General features: G+C 35.5%; 1 protein-coding gene and 1 long non-coding RNA gene across 12 annotated transcripts in view; one reads left to right on the top strand and one right to left on the bottom strand.

Moving 5' to 3' along the window:
- GULP1 (GULP PTB domain containing engulfment adaptor 1) overlaps positions 1–27702 on the top strand; it is a 150863-nt gene that overhangs the window by 120755 nt on the left and 2406 nt on the right. For 5 of the 8 annotated variants that reach the window (XM_080598848.1, XM_080598849.1, XM_080598852.1 and 2 more), the window contains 5 exons: positions 1401–1517; positions 1903–1995; positions 10447–10671; positions 13476–13614; positions 20145–20239. In XM_080598848.1, the coding sequence (XP_080454974.1) occupies positions 1401–1517; positions 1903–1995; positions 10447–10671; positions 13476–13614; positions 20145–20239 (669 nt within the window). The remainder of the gene's footprint in view (positions 1–1400; positions 1518–1902; positions 1996–10446; positions 10672–13475; positions 13615–20144; positions 20240–27702) is intronic. The other 3 variants (XM_080598853.1, XM_080598854.1, XM_080598855.1) reach the window with 1 other exon arrangement.
- LOC308197804 overlaps positions 20789–27702 on the bottom strand; it is a 37630-nt gene continuing 30716 nt past the window's right edge. For all 4 annotated transcript variants that reach the window (XR_013953285.1, XR_013953286.1, XR_013953287.1 and 1 more), the window contains one exon: positions 20789–27023. This is a non-coding gene — a long non-coding RNA (uncharacterized lncRNA). The remainder of the gene's footprint in view (positions 27024–27702) is intronic.

Raw genomic sequence — 27702 nt, 5'->3', positions numbered from 1 at the left:
CTCCCCAGCTCAATATCCTATGCCAAGGATGTGAAATACTCTCAGAGAACAGAGTGCATCCCACCAAGCTTGAAATGTTTGCACAGCTGTTTTGCAGAGATTACTGCAACCCTGTGGTTGAGATACCATCACAGGCACTTCTGCCGATGTGTCTGCCTCAGCCTCTCTTCCTCAGTTTTTTGTAATTTTTTATTACAGCAGTGCCCCTTCTCTGTCCTTCCTCCCACCCCTTTGCCACGTCTGTCAAGCTTTTAGTGCCTTGATCTGCTACCAGAGAATTAGTTTCAACGACCACTGACATTCTCGCATGTCTGAGATAAAGCAGGGCAACTGTTCAGTAATGTGCAATAGCAGAAAATATATGTATTTAAACTTCAGGATAGGAAATGAAGAAAATGGTGTCTATTTGAAACGTGTCATGTGTTTTCCTTGGCAGAAAGTAATTAACAAATAAAAATACTGGAATCAACACCAAAAATGATGCTTAGTTGCAATTTTTGTTGTTGTTGTTGGTTAGGTGTTTTTTTTTATCTAGAGCCTCTCTTTCTGATTTGACCTGCAGTAGCTAAGATATACAAAGAAAACACTAGGGAAGTAATTTTTTATTTTTATTTTTTAGAAAAGAGTTGCATATTCACTTACATAGAATTGACATGTCATTATATATCATTCTATTACATAGACGTTGTTCAGAATTGCTGTACACATCTGTTCATTTCTTCTCCAATTCTATCCTGTCTCTTTTACACACATTCGTGTGATTTTAAATTGCCCTTGCAGTTTCTGCACAGATGTTTGTCTTCAAAGCCAACCTTCCTTTTCCTCCCTCTGCCCTGATGTGCCACTTACTGTACTTCTCTTCTTTCCTTTCACTTTTTGTTCACTAGCACGCTCAGATTTTAAAGGATCCCACCTCAGCCAGCCGTTATCTTTCCAAGAAGAGAGCTAGCACTGCATACTCTTTCTATCCATTACACTGTTCTTTTACTACCTTAAACAGTTATTCTCTAAAGCGGTCCCTTGTAAGGTTTTTTTGGTCTAATCAGTCTAATTTGCTTAAAATAGTTTCTTGTATTTTCGTTATAAAGGTGGTTTTATTTTTGTTTCCTAGTTAACAGAGGCATTAATTTCCCCCTTCCTCTAGACCTGAGGTCTTCACACACCTCTACTGAATGTTGTGCTGATGGAGAAGAGGCTGGGATATTTTTATGTTGCTTTCGTAATGTTTTCTGTACTTTGCCAAGGAGTTTTTGCCATGCTCCTTTCAGTGTTGATTTCATGATAGATGAAGCAAACCCTTTGAACGTGATACGTGGTGTAAAGTATTTTGTGATCATCTGAAATGGAAGTAATTATAAAAATATTTTTAATGCACTACTTTCAATTTGTTTTATGTAAAGGCGGAAGAGATAACTTTAACAATCGGTCAAGCGTTTGACTTGGCTTACAGAAAATTTCTGGAATCCGGAGGAAAAGATGTTGAGACAAGAAAACAAATAGCAGGTTTACAGAAAAGAGTAAGTTTTGAACTATAATTTCTAAATAGATAAAAGGAACATTCTGCTGTAATTTTGTTATGTTTTCTATGACAGCATTATTTCCATTCTCAGATTAGGAAGAATTTCAACAGATACTTAAAAAGAAAACTAAATAAAGACCTGACAAGCATGAAACAATACTTTGTTCTTCCATCTTTTTGAGGTGACTAACAGAAATGAAATGTTGAAATATATAAGATACAGATGTTCAGAGTTAATTATTTTTTGTAATCAGATAACTAGATAAGCGTTACTTCTAAATTACCAAAACTCAGATAAAGCTTATTGTAAATGGACGAGTTATAGATATTGTTAAAATGAATGAATATCCCAATAGCTGTTGCAATAATCACTTGCTTTGTAGATTCAAGAATTAGAAACTGAAAACACAGAACTGAAGAATAAAGTTCAGGATTTGGAAAATCAGTTAAGAATAACACAAGTACATGCATCTCCAGTAAGTACAAGAACATAACTCCTATATCTAACGTTATTCTAAATTTATAATCATCTGTGTTTTGATAATTATTAGTATCCATGCTGTTTCCAGTGATTGTGATTAACTCAAGTGATCATGTCACAAATCTGTAGAAGTGCAGTACTGAAGTAACAGTAAGATTGTGACACAACAGAAGTGCAAATGGCAGTCTCAATATATGGCAGTTCTTCAAGCGTCTTGTCACACCTATTTGTTGCTGCATAAAGACTGTAAATACTCCTTTGCAGATATCTAAGCATGCTAGCTAAGGATGAAGAACTCTGTTTTGAACTGAAAGCATCTGGTTTGAGAACACTGCTTTGGTTTTTTTTTCTACAAACTTTCTGTCACAAGCATATCGTTACTTACACCTTCCGCTTTCTGAATGACTTCTAAAAACTTTTATCTGTCTTTCAAGGAGTCATTAGGGCCTCAGGAACTAGCATGGCAGGTAAAAAGGATCACCTAAGGGTTCGTCAACAGTCAAAATTTCTAATGCTTGTTCCAGTTCCTATAGATGACAAAACTATTTTTAAATGACTGATTGACAGTGACTTGTGTCTAGGCAGGACCCCTGAAAATGCAAGTTGCATTGCAGATTGAGCCTAATGACTCTCCCATTCTTAAAAGCCTATTCTCTCTATACACTGTTAGGTAACTGTAGAAATAAATTGAACTTCTTAATGTACTTATACTAAAATCTTAGAAAAAGACATACTGCTTTTAAGTTGTGTACCTTGGGCCACCCTGTTCCCACCCTGAATGTGCACCATTTATCTTTAAATGGATGTTCAAAGATTTGGGCAATGTAAAAGTATGTTTATAGCGATGACAATTTTTCAGTAGTGTCTATAGGCTTCTTTAGTATTGGTTAGATGTTTGTTTGCATGATGAAAAGTCAAGGTCATTTCATTTTCCTAAAGTCTATTTAGTAGAGAGAGCACAATAAATTATAAATATTTTGCGTAACTCCCACAGTTAAAACTGTTAATTATGGATGTCTTCTCACTTATGAATCATTCAATAAAAGGAGATAAACTTTTCCCATATGCTACATTTAAAATCAATTTGGTAAAAATATTCTATTTTCCTTAATTATAATTAAAGCCAATTTGTTTTATTTATGAATATAAATGTATTTTTAATTCATTTAAGCAGACACTGAAGTCTTTTATCATGGGCATGATTCTCTTTCATTTAAGTTAATGAACTAGGTAAATACATGTAGCAAAAAACTAAAGAAATATATTAATAATGACCAAGAAAAATATCCTGTAGTGTGTGTAGCACGCACTCGTGTTTCTTTTCTCTTTTAATTCCGTAGTGTCTTATCCATTATTAAAGATGGTGTTAAGATGGAACAGCGATTTGTAAACTCTAGGTAGTGTTTTATTGTTAATTACAGTTGGTACAATGAATATGTATATTGCTTAAATATCATGCTACAACAAAATGATATATTAATTATTGATGATTACTAATATTAAATAATCATTAATTTAAAAAATTCTGAATTCTCTCATGACTAGAATTGCAGTAAGAGCCTGTAGATATTTAATATCTACTTTGCTTCCACAATAAAATAGTCTTAGATAAATTATCTGGATAAATATTGGAATAATTTGCCCAGACATGCTGGGGTATCTATAACCTTGGAGATATTCAAAACCTTGCTGGGCATGTTCCTCAGCAGCTCTAGTGAAATGCATCCTGCTGGACCAGGAGTTTGGATTAGGTGACTTTCCAACCTATGTGATTTTTTGATGAGATGCGCACCCAAGAATAAAAAGTAAACATTTTTAGGAAAATGTCTTTCTCAGATTATATATAGAAACATAGTCTTATCCACCAAACACTATCAACTTTTGTTCTTTACCAAGAGACATCATTCAAATAGGTCTGCTTTAAACTAGATTGTATCAATTAAATTAAAGCCATCAATTGTGCTAGCATAAAAGCAAGTACATACAGATGCAACATGTAGGTTGAAAATTTTGAGTGTAAGGAAGAAGCAGCATAAATATCCAAGACTGAGTTTGATGAAGGGACCATAAGCTGGGATGCTTGGGAGGGCAGGAGATATGATTTGGTGATAAATATTTTATCTTTTAATATGTGAGCAACAAGCATGTATGAAAGAAGGAGGTTATGAACACTTCATAGCACATTTCATTGTCTTTTATATTTTGCAGTAAATCTTACACACTTAATTCGATCAACTATCATTTCATACATGACTTTGTAAAGCCCCAGCTCCTGTTAGAAGAGAGCAGAAGCAGCTTAAGGATTTTTTTTTCCTCTTATGGACTGTATCAGTGCAGTTTGCTGTTACTTTGCGTGCTGCGGTCTAGAGAGGCATCATTTAATGAGGGATGGCAAGTTTAAGCTCTCATACTTGATACCTACTCCGATAATATTACTTGTGCCATTAACTGGCAGCACTGTAACTTCTAACAAAATGTTTAGTTTCCCTAGCCAACTACAGATTGTTGTAAAGCTGCTTCTGTTTATGCTTAAATAATACCTTGGATTTTCTGATTTTATGCTTTCTAGGTTGTTCTTGGTTATTTGCACACTGCTTCTACAGTTTCTTAATATTTACTAGATGTGCAGAAATAGCTTTCCTATCTTATATGTTGTTGACTGTGCTCTTCTTTTAGTGATTAATGCATGGTCTTGGAAGCACTTGGTAATCAGAAAGTGCTTTAGCTCTTTAGCAGTCAACATTAGCAACTTGATTAAACAAGCATATACTTGCAGAAGCCCACGATGTTGCAAGGGGATGTGATGACAGTTCCCAGAACATGACAAATATGAACATTTGAATTGCATGTGCTACATCTTCTCTGCCAATCCCCATCCCTATGGAAGGGAGCTGTAAGCTATGCAATCTAAGCAGATATCATTTTAGGCTGACAGTGGATGTGGCTTTCTTCTTTCACTTGAGGGAAGGCTTGGACTTTTAAGTACTTATTGCACCTGTAGTATGGAACAAAGCAGTTACAGACACCAAGTGATGCCACTATCATGCTTTCTTTGTTAAACTATTGATCTAGAATAGAATGTCTTTCCCACTTGTCACTTGAAAACCATTTTTTTTTCCATTGTGTCTACCTGCAGCACCAGTGTAGTATTCTTTACTCCTGTTGGTTCCTCTTGAAATTTATTGATTTTGGTTTCTTTAGTTATTCTAGACATATTAGTCTTCCTGTTAATTTTTAATGAAATGAAGTAGGTGAAAAATACCTTTAGAAACTTGAAGTCCTACTCCCATTGTATTATTTCACTGACCCTGGACACTGTTGCTAGAAAACAAACAAACAAACAAAAAGCCATTTTCTGCTTTTCCTGCCAGGAAGGCTGAAACTCAGGTCTTCTGATTCCTAGATCATTTTCCAATAAACAGGATCAGATTTTGTCTTCTGATGGGACTTTGGTATCAAAAAGACAGAATCTGAGTTTCTTTAAACTGTGGATGTATAAATTAATATGTGTATAGGATTAAATAAATGACTGCACATTTTAAAAAAAACATACCTGGTTTCAGCATGCTTTGGTTTTGAGCAGATGACTCCAGATTGCCATTTGAAAGAAACTTTTCTAACTCGTAATTTAAAATAGGTTTGGTAACTAAATATGAAGATGTACGTAAAAGCTGTTTGCTGGAATTGTATTCAAGATCAAATATATTACTATCAAGACTAAAAATTCAGATAGTCTTTTACTTCCAAAGTATTTAAAGATATTTTGTCTGTAGTATCAAAGATGTTACTTTGTATCTGTGATGCTTAAGAACAAATTAGTAGTACCATTCTAGAGTGCAATATGTGATTTTACTGACAGATTTACCTCTCCAAAAGGAGTTGTTCCTGTGATCATGTGTTGAACTCTTGAGTAATAATGTAGAACACCTCATTTGCAAAACGTAATGCTAAAACTTTTTAATTTGCAGTTCTCTAATAACAAAACACATCTAAGGAATATTACGCATGGTCACTCTTCCAAAAATTGTCAGTGGCCTAACTAAGAGAGGAAAATGCAAACAGTGAATTATAAGCTAAAGATTCACTGTGAACACAGAATTAAAAATATATTTGAAGATTGCTAACTTACATATGAGAGTGTTTTACCAGCTGAAGCATCCATGTTTAATTGTTTTAATTGTATTCTTTTTTAGGCAATGATAATGAAAAGAAATTGGTGTTTGTTGTTAGTTCGCAGTTGTTCCATTAAAAAAAAAAATCCACTCATGAAAATTGTAAATAATAATGATAACATTTTACAGAAAAAGGTGACTTTTCTTTCTAGAGTTCATATGAAGTCAAGTTATAGGCTCCTTTGTGAAATACAAAAGGAAACCTAATCTAAAACTGCTTTCCTGATTCTTCTTGCTTCTACTGCTGATCTTTTGCAGGCCATGTAAGGATTTATTTGAGGACTCATTTTAAAATAATTCTGGCAGACTGAAATGGCTGCAAATTACATGCATGAAAAATGCAGTCATGTGCCCTTCACGTTTTTGGAACATATAAGCAGGTGTGAAGTGCTGACAGCAAGTAGGCTTCTGCTTTTGAGGGATATATCTGCTGTCAAAATTCTCAAGTTTCTTGAATGTTAGCATCACTAACAAAATGTTTCTTTGGCTGTTCTAAATCTAGACAAATGGCCAAAGTAACCTCAACCTAAGTTAGTTGCCTTTTCTATCAGTTCGTAAACTGTATGAGAAAAATAAAACTTATTTCTGAACCTATAAAAGAAGCCATTAAAAGCAGTGAGAAACAAAAAACCAACCAACCAAACAAACAAAAAACTATATCATATAACCAATACTTAAGAATAAAATTGATTGTGAAAGTCAAACATCAAACTATCAATCTTCTGCATACTTTTTCTCGCTGAGTATTGTAGCTACTTAGATTTAAGGTTCTTTAGCAAGTTCAGTAAATAATTAACTGCTTAGCTTTTTTTCTGCTTTGGGGTTGATGTTTTTAAGTATGCTGGTCTTGCTGAAACTTTTACAAGCCAGTGACTAAAATATAAACATATTTGTATTATGCAACAGAAACTGTCACTTTTTGTCGCTTCCTGAATGAATTAATAAAGGGCATACTGTATCGAAGTCCGGTTGCCTTAGTATGGTTAGCTGCACTTACATGTGCCATGGGAAATGTTGGCATGGGATGTTTCTCTTTTTTCTCACTCCCTTGCATGTGCAGCTAAAATTTCCATTACTTTTGTATCTGTGCTGTTTGCTTTTCATCTGTTTTAGTGGTTTGGCAATACATTAATCACGGGTCTTTCTTGCGTTTGGTCTTGATTATGTGGGAACAATCTGATTTTCATTCTGTTATTTACTTATGATGAGGCTGCTTGAGTTTATATCAAAATAAGTCTTTGGATGTTGCTACTACGTATAAATCCAACTTCCAAAGATCAGTGCATCCCTGGGAGCACTATTTGACGTGACATGTTGTTGTTTTTGTTTGTTTTATTTGTGCTATTTAAACTGTTGGTGGTGTTTAGTGAACAGCCTTGGATAGCTGTACACAAGGCCTTCGTGTGGGCTGTGGTTACATACAGTTAGCACCATCAGGTTTTTTTAGTAGACTGAACAGTAAACCACTGTAGGCCACTGAGGAACCGCTAATAAGATAAGAAATTGTTAATCTGTTTTGGGCATGTCTGACACATCTCAAACGTATCTTGAAGGCTTTCTCCTTGACCAATATGGTTAAGAAAAGAAAGTAAGTTGAGACAATGTCCTAACACCAACTTTAGACAGGAGGAAAAAAAAAAAAAAGAGATTATTCAGGCTAAGAAATTTAAAGAGAGAAAAATCAAAGTCTTCTGAAAAAGACTAATAGACTACAACTATGAAAAGACTAAAGACTATGTAATATGTAGGTGCCTGGTCAATACTTCTTACTGTGGTAGTGTTGCCAAAATCTCATTTGTTTATTTTTTAGCAAGTCCAGAGCATTAAAGATATTGATTGATCAGACCTTTTTTAATGTTAAGTAGTGAATTAGAGGAGCATGGGCCACCTGCACCTGTTACCCCCATTTAATGTGTGTGTGAAGTGTTTTTAAAAAAAAAAAAAAGAGAAAAAACCTGTATGCCTATTTCAGTTATTTCAGAAAACAGTTTTGGAATGTGTTTAGGCATATCATTTGATTTATATTTCTGTTGAGAGTGCCTAATGGGAAAATGCTTGTGTTTTTTCTTTGCCTATTTTCTACTCCTTCAATTTTATAATATTGTGTATTCAGTTCATCCATATTGTTTTGCTGATTTGCATCCTATATGCATTTTACTGCTTTCTGTATGTTTTCTTTTTTTCATATGATATACTTGCCTTTTTAATGGAAACTATTCATTGTCTGCTGTTCTGTATTCCAGGGAAATATTTTGCTTCTTTAATTTGACTGTTTATATTTAGTATCTTCCAGTATTTATTTTTATGAGTTCTATTTTTTCCATGTATATGTATAGCAGCAAGTATTACATGGCAGTAATGCCATGTCATCTGCTTGTAGCCTAGTAACACTCTTGAAAAAAATAAGCAAAATGATGTAAATCTTTTTGCTTTTATTTTTATTCACTACCATTCCAAATCCTCAGTTCCACAATTCCCAATACAGAAGTATTCTTTATAATTGCAATAAAACCATTTTTTTCTTATAAACTGCAACTTTTGAAATAGAGAGTTTTGTGGTGTTTGTTAGTGTTTTCCTAAGTATGGCATTGTTATTAAATTTGGATATCCAGGCCCTAAACCTGACTTTTGTGTATGGAAAATGAAGCAAGGAACTAAGACTCAGTTCAAAACGATTTTAAATTTTCCATTTTATACATAATAATGAGAAGAAAAAAAAAGAAAGAAAGAAAGAAAAGTTTAAAATCATTAATTCCTGATCTGCTGGAGTTATGCAAACTTCTAATGAAATAATCACTCCATATCAGATATATAACACTATATGAAGAGAGTGAAAGTAGACTTAGAAATTTTTGCTGCACATATCTACCACTGCTTCATCCTGGGCAAGTCAGAGTGGTTTTCAGGCAAGGTACCTGTAGCACAGGCCCAGTTCCTGCCTTCTAGGTGTGTAAACTCCTGCTCTAGCCAAGAAGAAGCATCTGCACATACGCTCAGTTCCTTCTGTTCGATTTCAAAGATGAATCTGTCCTTCTCTAAAACCTTGCCTTAATGATGAGAAGATGTTTTTGAGGTAGAAATTACAACTTGGCCCCAACAGAAGAGTTGGTTGGATATGTTTCTTAAATCACATATTTTAAGACATTTTCATTCTGCTTTTCTTTCCAGGATCAATCCTAAAGGCTCTGTGTTTCTAATTTCACCTAGAAAAGATCCATTTCATTTGAAACCTGTTATGCATAGCAGATATTTCTCATTCAGGCAAAATTTAAGGGACTTTTTTTTTTAGTCAAAATGGGCAACACCTTCTGGTTGGCTTTCAATACGCAATGAATATTGCTGGAATGTGCTCTTAAATACTCCGTGTTCATGTGAGACAGCCAGCTTCAGGCTCTTGTCTGTCTAATTCAGACCAGAACCTTGAAGTTATCCCGCTCGTCTTAGGTGGATGGCTCTTGCCATCTGGTATTGTGGTGTGACGGTTACTCATTTGCCTCTGTTAGAAGCTGTTCTGTGGGACTTCAGAGATCCAGAGAATCTTGAAACCGTCAACATTTTTCTTTCCGCAGCAGCAAAGTGTTATTCTGTCCTGGATCCTGTGCTGCTGTTGTAGGGGAATGAGGATCCCTTTGTTTTGCAACAAAGGATCTCAGGTTTTGATTTACCTACTGAAAATCTTGTTCTCCAGGTTCAATGAATTATTCATATGCACAGAAAAGATGGCAGTTGTTATTGTCCATAAATGTTTACATACATAAATTCTACAGATAAGGAAATGAAACAAAGTCTAATATTGATATTTAAATTTGTGTGTCATTAGCTTCTATTGAAAGAACATTTTAGTTAAGTAATTCTTATTTTTTCTATAAATATTTGTGGGATTTAGGTGGTAGGTGTTTCCTTGTATGGAGAACGAAAAGTCTGGCCTGTGTGTTAACCACCAGAGTAACTCTATTACTCGACATCAGATATGTGCTTAACTGCTAATTTACACGTGCATGTGTGAGATATTGCTATTATGTTGGTGGATTTTGACATTTGTCAGTTAATCTGACATGTCTACTTTTGTTCCAGTTAACACTGGGCTACCTCTTGTTGCGGTACATTTTTAGATTTTGTTTTAAAGTATTATTGAGTTTTGTAACATCAGTATAGCACTGAACAGCAAGTTGCAGACAAACCCTTTTGAAGTATGAAATGTCTTTTTCATCTTTCCCTGGCATTACCACGTTCAGTTCCTCAGAATGTTTTCTCTTTCTGTGATTCCTTTTCAGCTGCTGCACATAAAGTGTGATAATGATGAACATATGTTTCAAAGACCCTCTACTTTTTTCTGGTGTAACAATGAGGATTCACCTCCTTGTTTAGATATCTCTTCCATTACGCTTACTCCTAGGAGTTCTCCTGACTCTAGACTACCAGCTGGATTGTTAATACCACCACCTTCAAAAAGTGGTCTTCCAAAGCCAACCAGTGAATACAGCTGCCCGAGACCTCGTGTAATCCTGCTGTGCAAAAGCTTTTTCTTTTTTTTTTTTTTTGGCTTTCCTGTGTTCTGTTGTGTATTAACTTGTGTTAAAAATTTCACATTTTGTACAGTGGTTAAAGGACAGAGCAGATGTATCTTGGATTCTCTAGCAGTACTCTTAAAACATGGAATTTGCAAAGGCTTGCTCTTGTTTCTACGTAGCTTTTTCTCTCCCACCCCCAAAACAAAATTCTTAGTTTTTCCAACATTTTAAATTAGTCCATTAATGAATCTGCTATCTATCAATCTTCTGTTGAAATTGTTATACTAAGAATAGCTATTCAAATCAAGCAATTCTGAAGGTCCAGTCTGAAGGGCTTTTTTCCGTCATGAATTAATAGAAAAGTAAGCAGCAGTTATCTACCTTTTAGTATACTTTATAAAAACTCTGTGCAAAATGAAGTTTTAAAATTATTTTTAATTATAAGCAATGCTTTTTCATAGCAATATGCTAATAATCTCAATTTCTCTTCCATTTGCAAGTAACGTTTGGCTGTATTTGGCAATCCATGGCTTTTTGCATGTGTTCACTAAATAAAAATGCTTCTTGTGCTTATAGGTATTTAAAACACGCATTTCTTAAAATAACTGACTTATAGTTTTACTTAAACAAGTAGTATCAAAATGTCCATCAACTTTAACAAAATGGCATATAGACAGAAAATGTCAACATAGAGTTTGAGTTTTGCTGTTGTGCCAAAAAGGCTCATCTATGACTAAACATAAATACTGCTTATTTATCCATCTTCTATGCAGCAATAAACACTTAGCAAATAAGAAGAATCCGTGTTAGTGTTTACTGTTTCAGAGCCTTTCCAGGATTATCAATGTTAATTGTAGATTAATATATGGCAAGTACTTATGTATTGAACCAATCCCACCTTCCAGATGCAGACAAAACCTACCTACAGTCAGACATGGTTTTATTGTATGATGAATGGGATACGAGACTCTTTGTATGTTTACTTTGGGTCAAGCATATACATTGCTCTGCTTTGAGTCAGATCAGATGTCTTCCCAAGATCTCCTTCAACACAAATTATACTGAATCTCTGACCATGCATGAAAGCACCAGGAGGCTAATGTAAGGTCCCCGAATGCAGTAATAAGGGACAATTGTGTCTAAGGAATCTTCACTGAAACATTTTCACAATAAATATTTGAAATTGCTATGCTGTTTCTCATATTGAGGTCAGTAAGGGATCTGTGTATGTAAAAATCTTTAAAACTAGTCGTTTTAAGAAGCTCAGCTCAGGTCTGACGGGGTATACCATGACAGAGGGAGTTCTTTTGTTTGTTTTTGTTTAAATAGGGGTAAAAATAAAATAAAAATAAAGCAGCCTATGACAATGTGGTTTGCTTTTATGCTTGGCATTTCAGTATACCCAGTTAGAAATATTCCTGTTTTTTGGAAATACTGAACTTTTTTAGATCTCTCCTTGTCCAAATTAAAAGCATGGATTCAAAACTCCTAGGAATATGTAACGTAGGACCCAAGAGTCTAGTTTTCTTTTAGCACTGTACTGAGGAAGACCATGCATCAATATCCTTTCCTTTTCAGCAGCCACTGCAGCTTCCAGATGTAGTTCAAGGCTACCTATGGGCTTGGCTTAGAAATCTGTGTAATGTGTCGTGAATGGGCAGCTGCAGTTGCTGCAGCACAGACACTAAAGAAAGAAACATTGCAAATAAGACTTAGGGCCATAAAATACTCATGGACCAGCATTGCAAAAGACAACCCGTCTGGCAGGTTGTGGTATTCATGTGTTCTGAATAGAAGAATCAATCTGACTTAATTTAATCTGTGCTTAAAAATTTTCATGTGAATATTTTAGTCAAATTGGGTCTTATTTAAAAGTAGCAGATTTCCCTGGTGCACAGCAGTGTGTCATTCATATATGCAGAATGTAGGTTTTTGAGACGTCTAATTAATAACGTTGACATTAGTTTTCCATATGCATTTTGCCTTCAGCCTGTCAATGTGAGTTTTAAACTATTTTGTCACCTGTTTTAGCATTCAGTATGCTTTGATTTGACTGTGCCTCATTTGTGTCCTGAATTAATGGACAGATGGCAGGAGGAATGAGTCATTAAAAATAAATATGACTGTAGAGTGGTAGTTAATTGTCATGTTTGGGGTTTCTTTGCTTATCCAGTATTTTTTAGAAGCCTGCCAACCTTCTGTGCTTTATGAATTTAATTCCTTCCATTCTACATGAAGGATGAGAGTTTTATTTTGGAAATCAATATTCACTGTATCTCGTGCCCCAGTTGTTACTTATCAAAAAATACATGTGAAGGTTTGATCACAGTGTGGTTTTTTTGATCACAAACAGAAGAAATAGTAAAGAAGTAACACTGGGATTTTGTCTTCTAATTTTAGCTACTTGTTCTGTGCATTCAGAAATGTAGCGTATTGCTGTTGCCGTATTTCCTGAAGTGAGTCTTGTGAAAATAACTGTATTCATACTTCTGGAATATAGAACTGCTTATCACTAGCTTTTTCAGGTTTAACCATGATATATTCCTGGTTGTACAGGATTTACTGAAAATGGAAAAACTACAATGCTGCTTATGTATTGGGGAGTTTTAGCATGTCTGAGACTCTGAACTGCAAATGCCATTCGCTTGGTGTCAGGAGCTGTTTTGTGCATGCTGATGTTTATTTTTAACTTTTTTGAAACTGTAGCTCTTATCTGCATGCTGAAAAATTCAGTGTTGTGATTTTTTTTTTCATGTGAAATATTGCCCTAATATTTATTGTCCTTATTGTAGGCAGGCAGTGTGATACCTAAATCACCCTCCACTGACATCTTTGATATGGTTCCCTTTTCTCCCATATCCCCTCAGTCATCAACACCTACTCGCAATGGTACACAGCCTCCTCCAGTACCCAGTAGATCTGCAGAGATCAGTAAGTTTTATGACAACTGACCTACTTTTTTCTTACATTTTATTTATTTTTTAAAACTAAAGCTTCTGAAGAGGTTTGCATACATTTTGCTTGAAAAGCCAGGTATGTTTTTTGTAAATCACATTTGATAATGACATTTAATTTTTATACCATCTTCCCCGTCATTGATGTTGCTGCCAAGTTACATTATAAACAAATGTATTTACGTGATGAAACTGTATGGGGACTGTAATTTGCCTTTTCTTTTACAGTATGTTTCTCATAGTTAATTCAGAAAATATTTTGACTTCCCTTTAGTTCTTTCCTTGTCAAGCCACGTTTGTAGCACCTAAAATCTATGTTTCTTGGGAAGATAGCAGGTGGAATAAGTATGGTGAATGATGATGCAGAAGAGAAAGAGTTTAAGAAATCCCTCAAACTGTAGATTCTTGGAATAATATTTTTAATACTACATTTCATATATCATCTACAGGTTTGTTTTTCAGTTATAGTTGATGAACCTCTCAACATTAGAGATTTTCAGGAATTGCCCACTAAAAGATGATTAATAATAGCAAATGTATTTTCCAAATGTTTGAAGGCCGTTAGATTAAGATTCTCAGCTTCACTGGAAGTCATTTAAGAGTCCACAGATTGTTTCTGAAAGCTTTGGAAACCACTTGGGGGGAGGTGAGGGAGAGGGAAGCAAACACACAAACAATGTTGGAGTTTGTAGGAATGTCAGTCTGAAGGTAGTACTTTCTCTCTGTCATGCCTATTTTAGTATGGCTAAGGAACATTAGTGTTACTGTCTGCCACCATACACCATATTTGAAGAGTTTCTATCCATCTTGGGAGAATGTTGCTAGTACATAGAATTTTTGGGTATGAGTGCAAACTGTGCACAATTATAAAGATGCATTGTAAAACTTCAGTCAGCAAGCATCTTCCCAACACCTTACGTACACACCTTTCTTTTCAGTTGCTTACAAAGATGTCATCCTCTGAAGAGATGTTGAGGGTGTGGATTTAATAATAAATAAATAAATAAATCTAATCTATTTCATCATATTTTATGATTTGAAACAAATTTGAGTTTTTTTAAAAGGTCTATTAACAGAATTAAAAAGTATTAAAATAGTTTATGTTCATAGTTTAGCAGAATATTAAACCAAATAGTTTACTAGAAACTAAACTGTTATCGTAAGATTTTTTTGTCTTTGTAAAGAACAGAAGAAAAGACCCCCCCCCAATATTAACTGTTTTTATGTTGTTTTTTTTTTCACAAAAATACAAACTTCAGATATGGTCATAAAATTTATCTCAATACGCATATCCAGATTCAAAAATAGTAGCTTGAATTGAATTATAAGACAAGATTATTTTAGCTGTTATCCTGCCCTGGTTCCACTGCAAGAAATTGTGGGTTTACATGGAAGTCAGCACCCAAAACTGAGTGGTTTTGAGTATTCCACCTGTGTGATTTTGTATTTCTTGATTCACTGGACTTTCTAATAGAGAAAATATAATAAATAACGTTATAATAAATAACGATGTGCACTGTTTAAAAGTGCTGTGTTTATTTTACACTTGATTCATTTGCATTTAAATTAAGCTTACAGAGTTCAGAGACGTGGCAGGCAGTGCCGCATGTTGTCAGCTGCCTGTTAATACTGCGTGCTCCTCTGTGTGCCATGCTTCACAGGGAGACTACAGAATGATATACTGTTCTGTGTATACCGTTGATCCTTGCTCTTTCAGTCTATGTCCTGGTATATTATATGTTGCAAACTGTTGCATTCATCAACTATTAACATATTTCGGCATATGTCAAAAATGCACTTTGAAACAGAAGAAGATTTTGTATTCAAACAAGGACTTAGTGTCTTAGATGAGAAAGTTCAGATCCCTTAAGAACTTCATTCAAGCTGTGTTATGTTGCAGTATTAATAAAGTACAATAATGCATTGTTTTATATGTTATTGCTGCCAGTAGAGGCAGGCTGGTGTTTCTTTCTCCAGTACAAGTCAGATAGGTGGCAACCAAAATGAGCCAAAGTTTTGAGCCTCTTTTCTGAGGTCTTCTTTCGTGTTCTTATCTCTTCTTTCTTTGTCACAGCACTTGAGCATTTTTTTCTCATCATTTTTGATGAAATTATAGGATGGTTTTATTGTTTTTTATCATTTTTATAAATGATGTCTTTTGCTTTGATTAGTGCTCCGCAAGTAGTTCATGAAGACTCACACTGTAAATACTGGAAGAAGAGTACAGCACTCACCTTTTATTGGAAAGGTTATCTCCAAATCGTTTCAGCTTTTTTAAAAGGGAAAAGATTCTTGCAGTTTTCAATTCTTATTCAGCAGTAGAGCAATATGCCTTCTCAGTAAATGTCTACACAGTAGTGGATATCCAAGTAATAGGAAATGGTTTTTTGTGTGTTTTGTTTTTTGACTATTTTAAAGGAGAAAAGCTCATGCTCTTTGGGAAGGAGTTTGTAGATTGGTCATATACATGATGTCTCTTTAGATAATAACTACAAAAGAGTGACTCTTTGAAAAACAAAAGACCTTTACAGAATTGTATTTCTACTCAAAATGTTTCTGAGAATTACTTCTTTTAATGCTGATTTTACAGTGACTGGCTTGCAGGCTAAACAGAAATAATGCAGCCCAGTACAATAATTATTTAATTGAAAGATTGACACATACTTCATGCAGCCAAAAATACAGTGTTAAACACCATACTGCTGCTTCCTCAGAGCATGGGGTAAGGGACTGCAAGTGTTCTTGTAAGTTATTTTGAAAAATAATTAATTTCTGTATTTCTTGTTGGCACGGCATTATTGTCTTATCTCAGAGAAGAGTAGAGAGGAACATTCTGTTGAATTGTCCAACATTTATTTCACTCAAAGGCATCTGCAATAATCCAAGGTCATAACTGGCAGATGTAGAAATCTGCTCCAAGGTGCTATCTTTCCAGAGTCTGTTGTCAGAATAATGGTGGAGCCATTTTTTTTATGGTGTAATAACTCACACACACACACACCCCTCCCCACACACACACACAAAAAACAAACAAAAAAAAGGTAGCTTGCAGCTAACAGAAAGGTTTCCTGGACCTCACTGCCTCAGCTTATTCCAAATACTTTCTTGGGTCCTTATCTTCAGTGTGATTAATTTTTGTCATCACAGCTGCTCCAGGACATCTGGGGAAAACGTGTATCAGCATAACTCTGTATCTGGATGATAGCTAATGTAAAGAAGATTCGGATGCAAAATACAGCAGAAAAGCCAAATATTTGTAGAGTTTTGTTTGCTTGGTTATTGCTAGATTTGAGTTTACCACGGACCGCAGGCTGCTACTCTCCAGTATTACTTGTTTCTTGTCCTGAATGTCAGATCACTTACAGAAACAAGAATTTATTACCTGTTCATGTCTTTCTGTGGTTTGAATTATGCATGTAGAACATTAGCATTTCATAGGTTTGAATTTGTTTTTTGATTCCCAAGCAGTGAATTTATTTCTTCCCAAGAAGGAATGGGATTGGACAGAATGAGGGAAAGGAAATTGTGTGTGCTGTTTGAGGAGATTGTTTTCAAAGGCTTACTGGTTGCTTTGTATTGGAGAAAGAAATGCCTATCTACACTACAGTTATTTTTGAGTGTGTGCCAGGCAAGATATTCTTGTTATATTTAATATATTTTCATGTAAATACTGTAGCATGAAATAAAATATTGCTGGTTTCTCTTGTCTCTACTAAAAAGGAGCACCAAAGCAAAAAGTAGGGTGAATACCGGCAGAGAAGCTTATGGAGATCCCATACAACAGTGGAGCTCTGTAGTGACTAGATTTTTGTATTCATACAGTTTCCACATGTTCTTCAGGTTCTGTTAAAAAGAGAAATACCGATGATGATATTGAAAGTATTTTGTGGTGCATTACTTCTCCCTGACTCTTAGCAATGCGATCTCTCATATAACACATAACCTTTAAATGCAGAAAAGCAGTTGTACTATGCACTTTTACAGCCATTTCACTGAAATGGTTGTCGAATTGAGAGAGTTCCCAAACTATTTCACAGAAACTCAGCCAGGAAATACTTACCTATTTTTAATTTGATTACATACAGTTTTAATATGTTTTAAGAAACTGTTTTCATCTTTTTTATTTTAATCTGTTTTTAAAAATCTGTTTTAATAAATTACTCCCTGGATAACATTAAAGTTGGCCTTGAATAACAACGTGAATAAAATAATCCTTCACGTGAAGGCATGTTCCACTTAAGGAGCTAAAGCTTCTGCCATTCTCCTGCTAATTAGCTCAGTAGTGTCATTAATAAAAGCACAATAATTAGGCATGAATAAAAAAATGTGCAGAATAATGTACAAAATAAGTGCTTTCAAAAATAGCGATGAGGCCTTTCAGTCCTAAGAAATGAAAGAGTTGTTTCTTTCATAAATACATTCTTCGAATATTTGTGAAGGCTCAGTGTTGAAACTGGCTGCTTTTAGCTGTCTGAACACACACAGAACTGTCAGTTCCTTTTTCGGGTAAAAATAACCTATGAAAAAGAGAGGAGGGAAAAAAAAAGTGGACCTACATACTGAACAAATAGATTTATGAGAGACATAAAGCATCATTACTTTCTCCTCAGTAGAGGTTAGTTTGAAAGTTAAAGCATGCTCCTACTTGGTGACCTTCAGATGTGGAGCAAAGAACATGTAAGGACAGTGGTTACACTGGAGCAGACCCATTTTGGATGTGAGAGAGGCAAGGGGTGAGGTAGATCCTAATTTTTACATTATATTATCCCGGTTGAAGTCTCTTTTGCATAAAGGTGGTCTACCTCTGCCAGGAAAGATGGAAAGACTAGATTTTTGGGGGGCTCAAGTGGCCTTTTGGAATAAGGTTCTCAGATCTGGGCCATCTTCTGTTCTCATGTGACAATTTGTAGCTGCTAGAGGTGATTTTAAATGTGTAATTAATCAAGTTCTTGCTTGTTTCTGTACTTTATTATGGGAATAATGGTAGCTGCTAATTATTTAAAATATATGCATATATTTTAAATATGCAGCATGGTAACATCAAATGATTTAGGTCAAAACCCGTGGACACTTGTGTGTACAATAAAATGTTGAAGAGCCTAGACAAGTAGAGGTCTAAAATTTGGACTCCGTGGATGCCAAAATAATTACTTATATTTAGCCTATACGAGCCTATATGCAGCCTTTTCAGCATTGACAACATGACTGGTAACGCTGACACGGATTTTTTGTCAGGTTCTCAATTGTCAGCTTCCATATCTTGTATGTTAAGGGTAAAATTCTGGGCTAAACCAGAAAATCAGCTATTAATTTCCAAGATACTAATAGCCCTATTCAGGCTTTTAAGGTAACACTTTTAAGTTAGGTAGTACGATTACCAGGTTTCTTGTCAAAAATGAAAGTCAGAGTAGAGGATAATGGTGTTAATATTTTCTCCAGCAACGATAAAACTGCGTTAACTTTGAGTGTTGCCACCAATGTGGTTGGATTGTGTTAGAAAAATGAGCTTCATACTAGTTTTGGTCAAGGCAATGTGAGATAGAACATGTGTATATAGATGGCACTGTTACCTGTAGAGAAAAAAAATTCTTATTATTGAGAAGAAAAAATATATCTATATATATTTAGACTGTCGGATGTGAAGAAGTAGTAGCATTACACTGTTCCAGTAAGAAAAAAAAAGAAAGGTATTAGAAGTGTTTCTTATTCAGATTTAAAAAAAAAAAAAAAAAAAAAAAGGCCACTAGAAAGTATCCTGCTTTTAAAAAGTATGAAACTGTATGTTGTGACAGAGAGAAATTTGTAATCATCGTATTTGTGGATATAGGTTTAGTGGAATTTTAGGGTAAAGTGAGCTTTCATGGTCTTCTACTTTCTCTTTCACTTTTTTTTTTTTTACCTGTTCTTCCTTGCTTGGGTTTTATGGCCCTGGTAATTAGTTGTTACTACCAGTTGTGCACTGAGGAACTCTATCAAGTGACCTTCTGTGGGTAAGGGTAGTCATCTGTCTTTACCAAAGGCCTTAACCTGATGGTGAGGCGTGGCAGACAGGAGATAGGAAGGCTAATTTATTTGTGAAAATATGCTTCTGACATAATGTAAAGATGAAATTTGACAATTGACATGCAGTTTTTCCCTCTTCATTTATGAAACCCCTATACAGCCTGATTCCAGAAGGCACTTCAGTAGGAGCTCCCTTATTCAAATCGGAATTTCTTCTCATCACGTCCCCAAAATTCCTCTAGAAGGCACAAGCATTTAATGAAAACTACATGGAGGCTCAAACAGAAGTTGATGGTGTTCTTGGAAAAATATTTGAGTATAGAGGTTTGGAAAACTAATCAAGACAGGACCTTAAAATATAGATGTTAAAAATTGCAGTTAATCGATTGCATATCTGGACATGCTATTATTCAGCTTTTAAGGAGAAGTAAGCTGACTTTTTCAAGGAACTATTGTCATAGATCATACCTTTTCTCTCAGTGACTCATTTTTCTGTTGTTCCAGAGAGAGACCTTTTTGGAGCAGAACCTTTTGACCCTTTTAGCTGCGGAGCAGGAGATTTCCCTCCAGACATTCAGTCCAAACTAGATGAGATGCAGGTAATTATTGAGTTGTTAATTATGTATTTTTCTATGTCCATATGAATGTTATTGAAATACATCTTTAGAATATTTTTAAAATGTTTTCTAAGCTGCACACACACAAGTACCTGGGGAAAAAAAATCTGATGGTTTCTTTTTGTACTCATGGACTTTGAGTTGGAATTTGAATTTGTCTGCCTGAAATTCCTCTCAAATGTTAGCCTGTGGTATTAAAACAGACACCTGCACCTATTTAAGGCTTCTCAGCAGTGTAAGCAAAATGGATACCCCTATTTCTGCCTGGGAAGGGACTGAGTGAAGTTTAAGAAAGAGCTGAGGCAAGAGCCCTACAGATGCACTCACCATGTTATTCTTCAGCAGTTTTCTGCTGTCTTTAAAAGTATCCATATTTGACTATGGCATTCTGGGACTTAACTATTAAAAGTTGATTCAAGAATTCTGAACTGATGTGTTTTTTCATCAGAAAATGTTTGTTGGCTCTGAAATAGTCTATGGTGTCTGTTAAGATATTGACCCAATTTTGAAGCAGTGATAGGAGAAAACTTTCAAGTTGTGGACTAAGTCGGTCTTCTCAATCAGACTTTCCAAACTGCTAGTTCCTTGCCAACTTGCTTGTCTGTTTTTTCAGCAGCCTGCCAGCAAAACAGAAGGCTGAAAATACTGGGAACTTGAATTTCTAGATTCCTGGCTCCTCAGCAGGAAGTGTTCCCAGACCCCTTGTATATTGACAGCCTGCAAAGTACAAGAACTAGCTCTCAGGCTCTCGGAGTTCCCCATTTTTAAATGTCTTTAATACAATTTAAGTACAGTTTAATTTTCCGAAGTAAAATTTTGGAATTCCTGTTCATGGGCAAATTTAATTGTTCGTGTCAGTTTTAGGGTGGCACCACTGGCAAAATCCGTTCACTGTGAGATATAAAATGGAGATTCTTGCTCATCTGCACTTTGGCCTGCTATCATTTCAGATAGTACCAAAAAGCCAAAGCTGTCTTCTTTGCACTTCTGTTAAAATTACTTATGTTTTGTGAATGCCATGATGTTATTACCAACCTCTTTAGCACAAAAAAAACCCAAATCTTTTCACACCTCACATTGATATATATCACTGTTTCCATTGAATATAGCCTGTTTTAGGAAAAAGTGTACTACAGTATCTGTGGATACTGGGAAAAATCCCGTGGTTATAGGTAAGTTCACATGGTAGGAGTTCTTATTACAGATGATGTTCTGACAAAATTGTAAATTGTTAGGCCATGAATTCTAAGTGTCATCACTTTATAAAATATCAGTAAATGGGTCAGTAGAAATCTTTATCAAAGATTTTTGAAGCCATAAAATGGAAAACTTTTCAGCTTTTACTCTGACCTAAGAAAAAAAAAATCTTAATGCATTGCTATGTCCTGTTGCAAAGAATATTGCATTAGTTTGCCCTGTACATAAATGTTTATTTTTTCTCACTTTTCTGTGTGATTTGTAAACTAGTCTCACAGAGAGTCTAGCATACCCTGACACCTTTACTGAAAATGAATAGTTAGGTCTGTGTTGGCATAAAACTTGTTCACATGTAATCCATCTGAGATCAAGGGCAAAGCTGACAGGACTGGGGCGGGGGGGGGGAGCAGAAGTCAATTCTGAGATTGGCCAAAGCAAAAGCTATGTCCAGTTACTTTGCTATGACATCCTTCGATCACTTTGTAAGTCACTGTTAGATTTAGTTGCCATGCAGAAGTTCTTTCTGTAGATTATATTAATATGAATCAGTGGTGAAAAATACTGATGGAAATGTGTTTTTTCCTAATATCTCTTTTATCTTCTTATGCTTTCCTGGGTGCCTAGCGTCAGCGATGGTTGGTATAACATATTTTAATAATGGTATTTAAATCATTTACAGATGAAATGTGCACTCATTCATGTATGGGGTTTTTATTTTTATGAATATAAGTGTGTGTGTGTTTATGTATATATCTAAAAGCTTTTAAGATTTGTATTTGTTGTGGTTTAACCCGGCTGGCAGCTAAACACCACACAGCCGTTCGCTCACCCTCCCCCCTCCCTCTCTGGGATGGGGGAGAGAAACGGGAAAGTGAAGCCGGTGAGTTGAGATAAAGACAGTTTATTAAGACAGGAATATAATAATAACAATAATAATAATAATAGACATAATGATAATAGTATTACTAATAATAATGTGTAAGAAAACAAGTGATGCACAATGCAATTGCTCACCACCCGCTGACTGATGCCCAGCCTATCCCCGAGCAGCCGGCCCCCCACCCCGGCCAGCCACCCCTATATATTGTTTAGCATGACGCCAGATGGTATGGAATACCCCTTGGGCCAGTTTGGGTCAGCTGTCCTGGGTCTGTCCCCTCCCAGCTCCTGCTGCACCCCCAGCCTGCTCGCTGGCAGGACAGAGCGAGAAGCCGAAAAGTCCTTGGCCTGGTGTAAACACTGCTCTGCAACAATTAAAACATCAGCATGTTATCAGCGCTCTTCTCATCCTAATCCAAAACATAGCACCCTACCAGCTACTATGAGGGAAAATTAACTCTGTCCTAACTGGAACCAGGACAGTATTTTATATGTGCAATCTTGTAAGTCAGGAACATTTTCATTTTTAGAAGCCTACAGTTTTTAGGTAGAGACAGCTGATTTTAGTGTTCTTTAGTTGACAATACTAAGCCTTCATTTTCTTTGCTGTTTGTTTTCCATGTGTTCTAGAGAAATGTCCAGTTCTTTTGTTTGGATTGTCATTGATGAAATGGTCTACCCAAACCTGTGATATATAGATGTTTTTTTGTACTAGTACAGTCAGTGATGTAAAAGCCCTTATAATTGGAAATACTTACTTTAAAACTTGCAATGAGCAGAAGATAGCTGTGCTAGAGGTCAGCAGTTGTTAGACACAGCCTATAAGGAGGAAGAGAAAAATTACTGCTACAAAAGGCAAAACCACAAAGTATGTAATGTGCTCTGAGAAATCTAAAAGTAGGGAACATGAAGGAAAAATATAAGCTGCTTTCCTTTTCTGAAGTGCCAAGTTAAGGGAGATATCGTCTTCATATTTTCGAAGTACAGCCTCAGCTTCAGTAAATATGTATATTTCAATAAATGTACAAATGTCAGTTTTTTAATAAAACATCTAATAGTTCTAAATATAAACTTATTCTGAGAGGGTATTGTTAAATATAGCTTAACTTGCAGTCAGAGTGGCAAGTCAGCCAGCCAGTGGTTGGAGCAGCTCAGTCCAGTCTGTTGTCCCATGAGATCAGATCAAATTCCTCGACTTCTGGGGGAACAGCTTGCATTTAAACTTTAGGGAGGATCCAAATTTCATAGTTAGGCTCTTTCTATTCCATTTCTCAGTCCGATTTCTGCTGATCTTCTTGGAGAGCTCTGTACTCCAACATGTGCTGAGATGTGAGTTTTACAGCTCAGACCTCTCTCTGATGACTCTCCAATCTCCTGTTTCCCCACCCTTGTGCTGAAACATATTTTCATCCTATTTTGACTGCATCCAGGCATTAATAAAATAAATCTATTTTCCCAGAAATCTTGCAGTGAAGGGAAGTTTCCCTGGATCTTGAATCATACTAGCAACAGCTGCTATGATTTATTAAAATCTCAAGGTAGTTAATGTCCTAAAGCTTCCAGGAGCTGCAGGCCATTCTCCCTGCATGGCCCAAAGCAGTCAGAAGGCTTGTCTTATTTGCATCTGAAGTAAGTTATGCTCAGCCCTCTAAATTATCTTCTCAGAGACATGTAGATTTATTATTGGTTCATTGGGTTTGGGCTGAATTAAACTCATTGAGTAAAAGCAGGTGGTGAAGGGATAAACAAGCTAACCTCAGGCAGAGCCGTAAGGGTTGACTTTGACATATTTACCTTGTGATAAAATGGATGTACTTGTCCTTTTTTACTGCTTGTTTTTTTTAACCAGAATAGTTCACATCTTTGTATCATGAAGAATCAAAAAATAAGTGGGAGTTTTGGAAGAGTGGTTGTTTTCAGGTTACATTTTCTACTGAAAACAAGCTTTGCTTCTCTAAGAGACCCATCACATCTGTTAGCAAAATATTGTCATTTTTCTGGGTAACTAAGATATTCAGTACTTATGTTAAGTCATCTTGGAAGTTAAAAAGTTACTTGACACTGTTATTATGGAGATATGAGCACAGAAGCAAGGCACAATACACTTTATAGTCCTCCTTCCCATTCCTCTCCAGTATCTGGGGATGGTCTTTTTTTGTGTTCCCTAAAAATCAGCTGATTTGAACTGTTCTCTGACTAAATGAGACGTTACTGTTTCACGAGTCTTTAAAGTACAGGAAGCCATGGTGCACATGTTTTTTTGATGAACAGGCAGTGTGTTATGCTAAGAACATATATTTTTAGAAGCTGAAATGTTTAAATTAAATATTTTTAAATTCTGAGTATTAAAATTAATGATATCTATTTTATATATACAGTACGTAATGTGTACCAAGTGCTGACTATATATCATTTTAAAGAAAAAGTATTCTGCCTAATACATTAATCCAGTTTATTAGAAAAGGATAAAAATGAAACAATTTATAACTCAATTTATGACTACTCAGTGATTCCAACTGACATCATTATTATTACAGCTGTGAATGCTGGGTTTTGGAGCAGAGAGTAGAAGGTAGGCACATACTGTATGATGGGTATTATAATAATCATACAGTAACAACAAGTAGGAACCATAAGAATTGAGAGAAGTGTGTGTATATGAACTGTATTCCTGAAAGTGGATGTAAAACTGTAAGTGTTCTGAATCACCATGAAAACTACAGCATAGGATGCTGATATTCTTGCCTGCATAAATCACAGCTCAGCTGTGTCTTGATATAAAGTAGAATTTTTTCTTAAAACCTTGTCTTTCCACAGCTTGGTTGATGACAGCTGATGGGGTACAATTTTTAAATTATCGTATATTTGCCAAAGTGGAATCTGCAGAAATACAGAATTATTGAAGAATTTGGAGTTAGCTTGAAAAACTTGTGGGGCTGGGAATGGAGATGGATGTGGGAGGTATCAAGTCTGTGCTTTCCTGACCTTCAGGAATTTGATTGCAATCACTTTGCCAAAGAGTCTGTTGGAATAGTACGTTATGATTTTTTCCCTTTTTGAGTGCTACATTTAATTCAATGTGAATTTTGGTTGAGGCAGTCGAGCTTCCTTTGAGTGTCCTGGTTTATAATCCTACACACTTCTTTTCCTCTACCTTAAATACTCTTAAAAAATAAGTCTATATTTGACATTCTTTTGAGGTCTGAAAAATGCCCTGGTGGCTATCCTGATGTCCTGATCTGTGGCTGGTTTTTTTTGTTGTTGTTTGTTTATTTTTGTTTTATTGACTCTGTGGTTGCCCTGAAAGTTAGATTCTACTAGTAACTATAGAATCTGATCCTGTGATGACAGTGAGTTTTTGTGTGACGTAATAGGTGAACATCAGAAAAAATCCTCCATGATCAACATAGCAGCAGTAAGATAAGCACACTTACAGATCTGATTTGCTCTTAGCTGTCCAGAAAAACAGCATTGGACATGCAGCTGCATGAGACACCAACAAACAGTGCTCAAATATAGAGAGGAAAGATAAGAGCATTCAGGAGGACATGAAAAGTATGCGTGTTCAGTCATAGGGCTGGCACAGCTTTGAAAGTGCTCTCCAGAGGGCTATGTCAGAACTTGCACGTCCTTGTTAAACCAGTGTATTAAGCATCTCCAGGTTGAAGCACTGACTTTCCCTTTTACAACCTCAAAACTGGAAGCATTCTTTAAATATTTAGACAGATTATGATAATATTTAGACAGATTAAGGTAATTATATAATTTTTTAAAATTTTATAATTTTTAAATTTTAGACAGACTAAGATAATATTTAGATAGAGTTTAAGATGCGCAGAAACTGAGGGTTTTATGATTCAGCAGGCTAAAATGCAGGGCTAATCCTAGGACTTGTGCCCTTGTGTAAGCAGTCCTCCTCTGTTACATCAACAACACTGCATCCATTGGGTAAATGAGCAATGCCCATTTATAACAGGTTGTGTTTGACTTGGAACTTTATGCAGTTTGCTCGAAATATCTTCTGCGTTGAACGCTTTTCCTGATAGCTTGTTGAAAAGCACAGAGGGGGAAAAAAAAGTCAAATATAGCAGTGCGTTTTGGCAGCACGATGTCGCTCAGGTAAGGCAAGTAAGCACAGTTGGAAAAGGTGTACAATCCAGTAATGCTTTGTCTCACCATTTTATAATATGAATATTAGGAAAATGTAGATTTTGTTTGGAAGATCTGAGATCATTTAGTAACCATCTCCAGGAATTTTATTCTATTTCTCAGCATTGCTCTTCTGATGGTAGTAGCTGGTGGAGTTATTAAATATTCATACACTTTTAAAAATCTAGCATGTGGTTTACATTTGTTTGAAATGAAGCTGATGTGATTTGTGATTTATCTTTTAAAGCCAAAAGGTATCCTCTTGAGGTACTCCTATGCATTATGAGAAAAGACTTGAGTTCATACCCAGTCCTAGTACAGGCTGCCTTACTAGAAGATCTCTTTTGTTTACAACATGCTTGCTTCATAAAAGCACATAGTATTGATTTCATAGCACATGATCAACGTTGTCCAAGTGAACTGTAGGCTCAGACTGTACTGAGCTGAACATTGGAACAGGTGCCACTGGAGTCCATGTTCTCATGGCCTTTCTATTCAGAGCCCTTGCTTCCAGTTGCTTGCAGCTTTACAATATTTTCACCTAAAAGACCAAAATTTTCTGGTTTTAAAGGTGACTTTTCTTTTGGAGGTCAAGACATAAATAATCAGCTTATTTCAAAGAAAAAAAGAGAAATGAAAACAAGAGTATTTTCCCCCTATTAAAAGTGATGTTGTTGTTTTAGAACTGGTGCAAGCTAAGTACATTTTGTAAACCTAATACAGGTACTTGAGAAGTAAGTTATTTTCAATAGAGCAGGTGGTAATGTCTACCTTGTCTTAGTGCTTCTGCTAATAAAATAGAAGAGACATTTTTATCTGAACTTTTTAAGAATTCCTTTGCTCTTTCTAAAGAGCATCATATTTTATTTCATTGAGTGTTACACGCCTTTGAAATTCACCTTTTGTTCATTGCAATAAAGCAGGTATGATTTTATTTGCCTTTTAGCAAGGCTCAGATGACCATAGGCTGTAAAGGATACACCTGTCAGTGTAACCACACAGTGAATGATTCAGAACAAGCCTCTGAGATTTTGTTGTGTACCACTACACTTTCCATTGGAGTACTTCTAAGATAAGGGATTACTGATTATAAGAGAAATGTGGAATTAATAACAATGTCCATGACTTAGATCTCCTTCAAATATAAATATAATAAACTTTTTGCTTATATAACAATCTGATCTTTCCTGCTTATAAATCATGTTGAATTTTACTCAAGA

This window comes from Anser brachyrhynchus (genome assembly GCF_964034855.1).
Source record: "Anser brachyrhynchus genome assembly, chromosome: 7".
In the NCBI taxonomy this organism is placed as follows: Eukaryota; Metazoa; Chordata; class Aves; order Anseriformes; family Anatidae; genus Anser; species Anser brachyrhynchus.
Note: the sequence above shows the minus strand (reverse complement) of the source record. Positions and strands in the feature narration are given on the sequence as shown.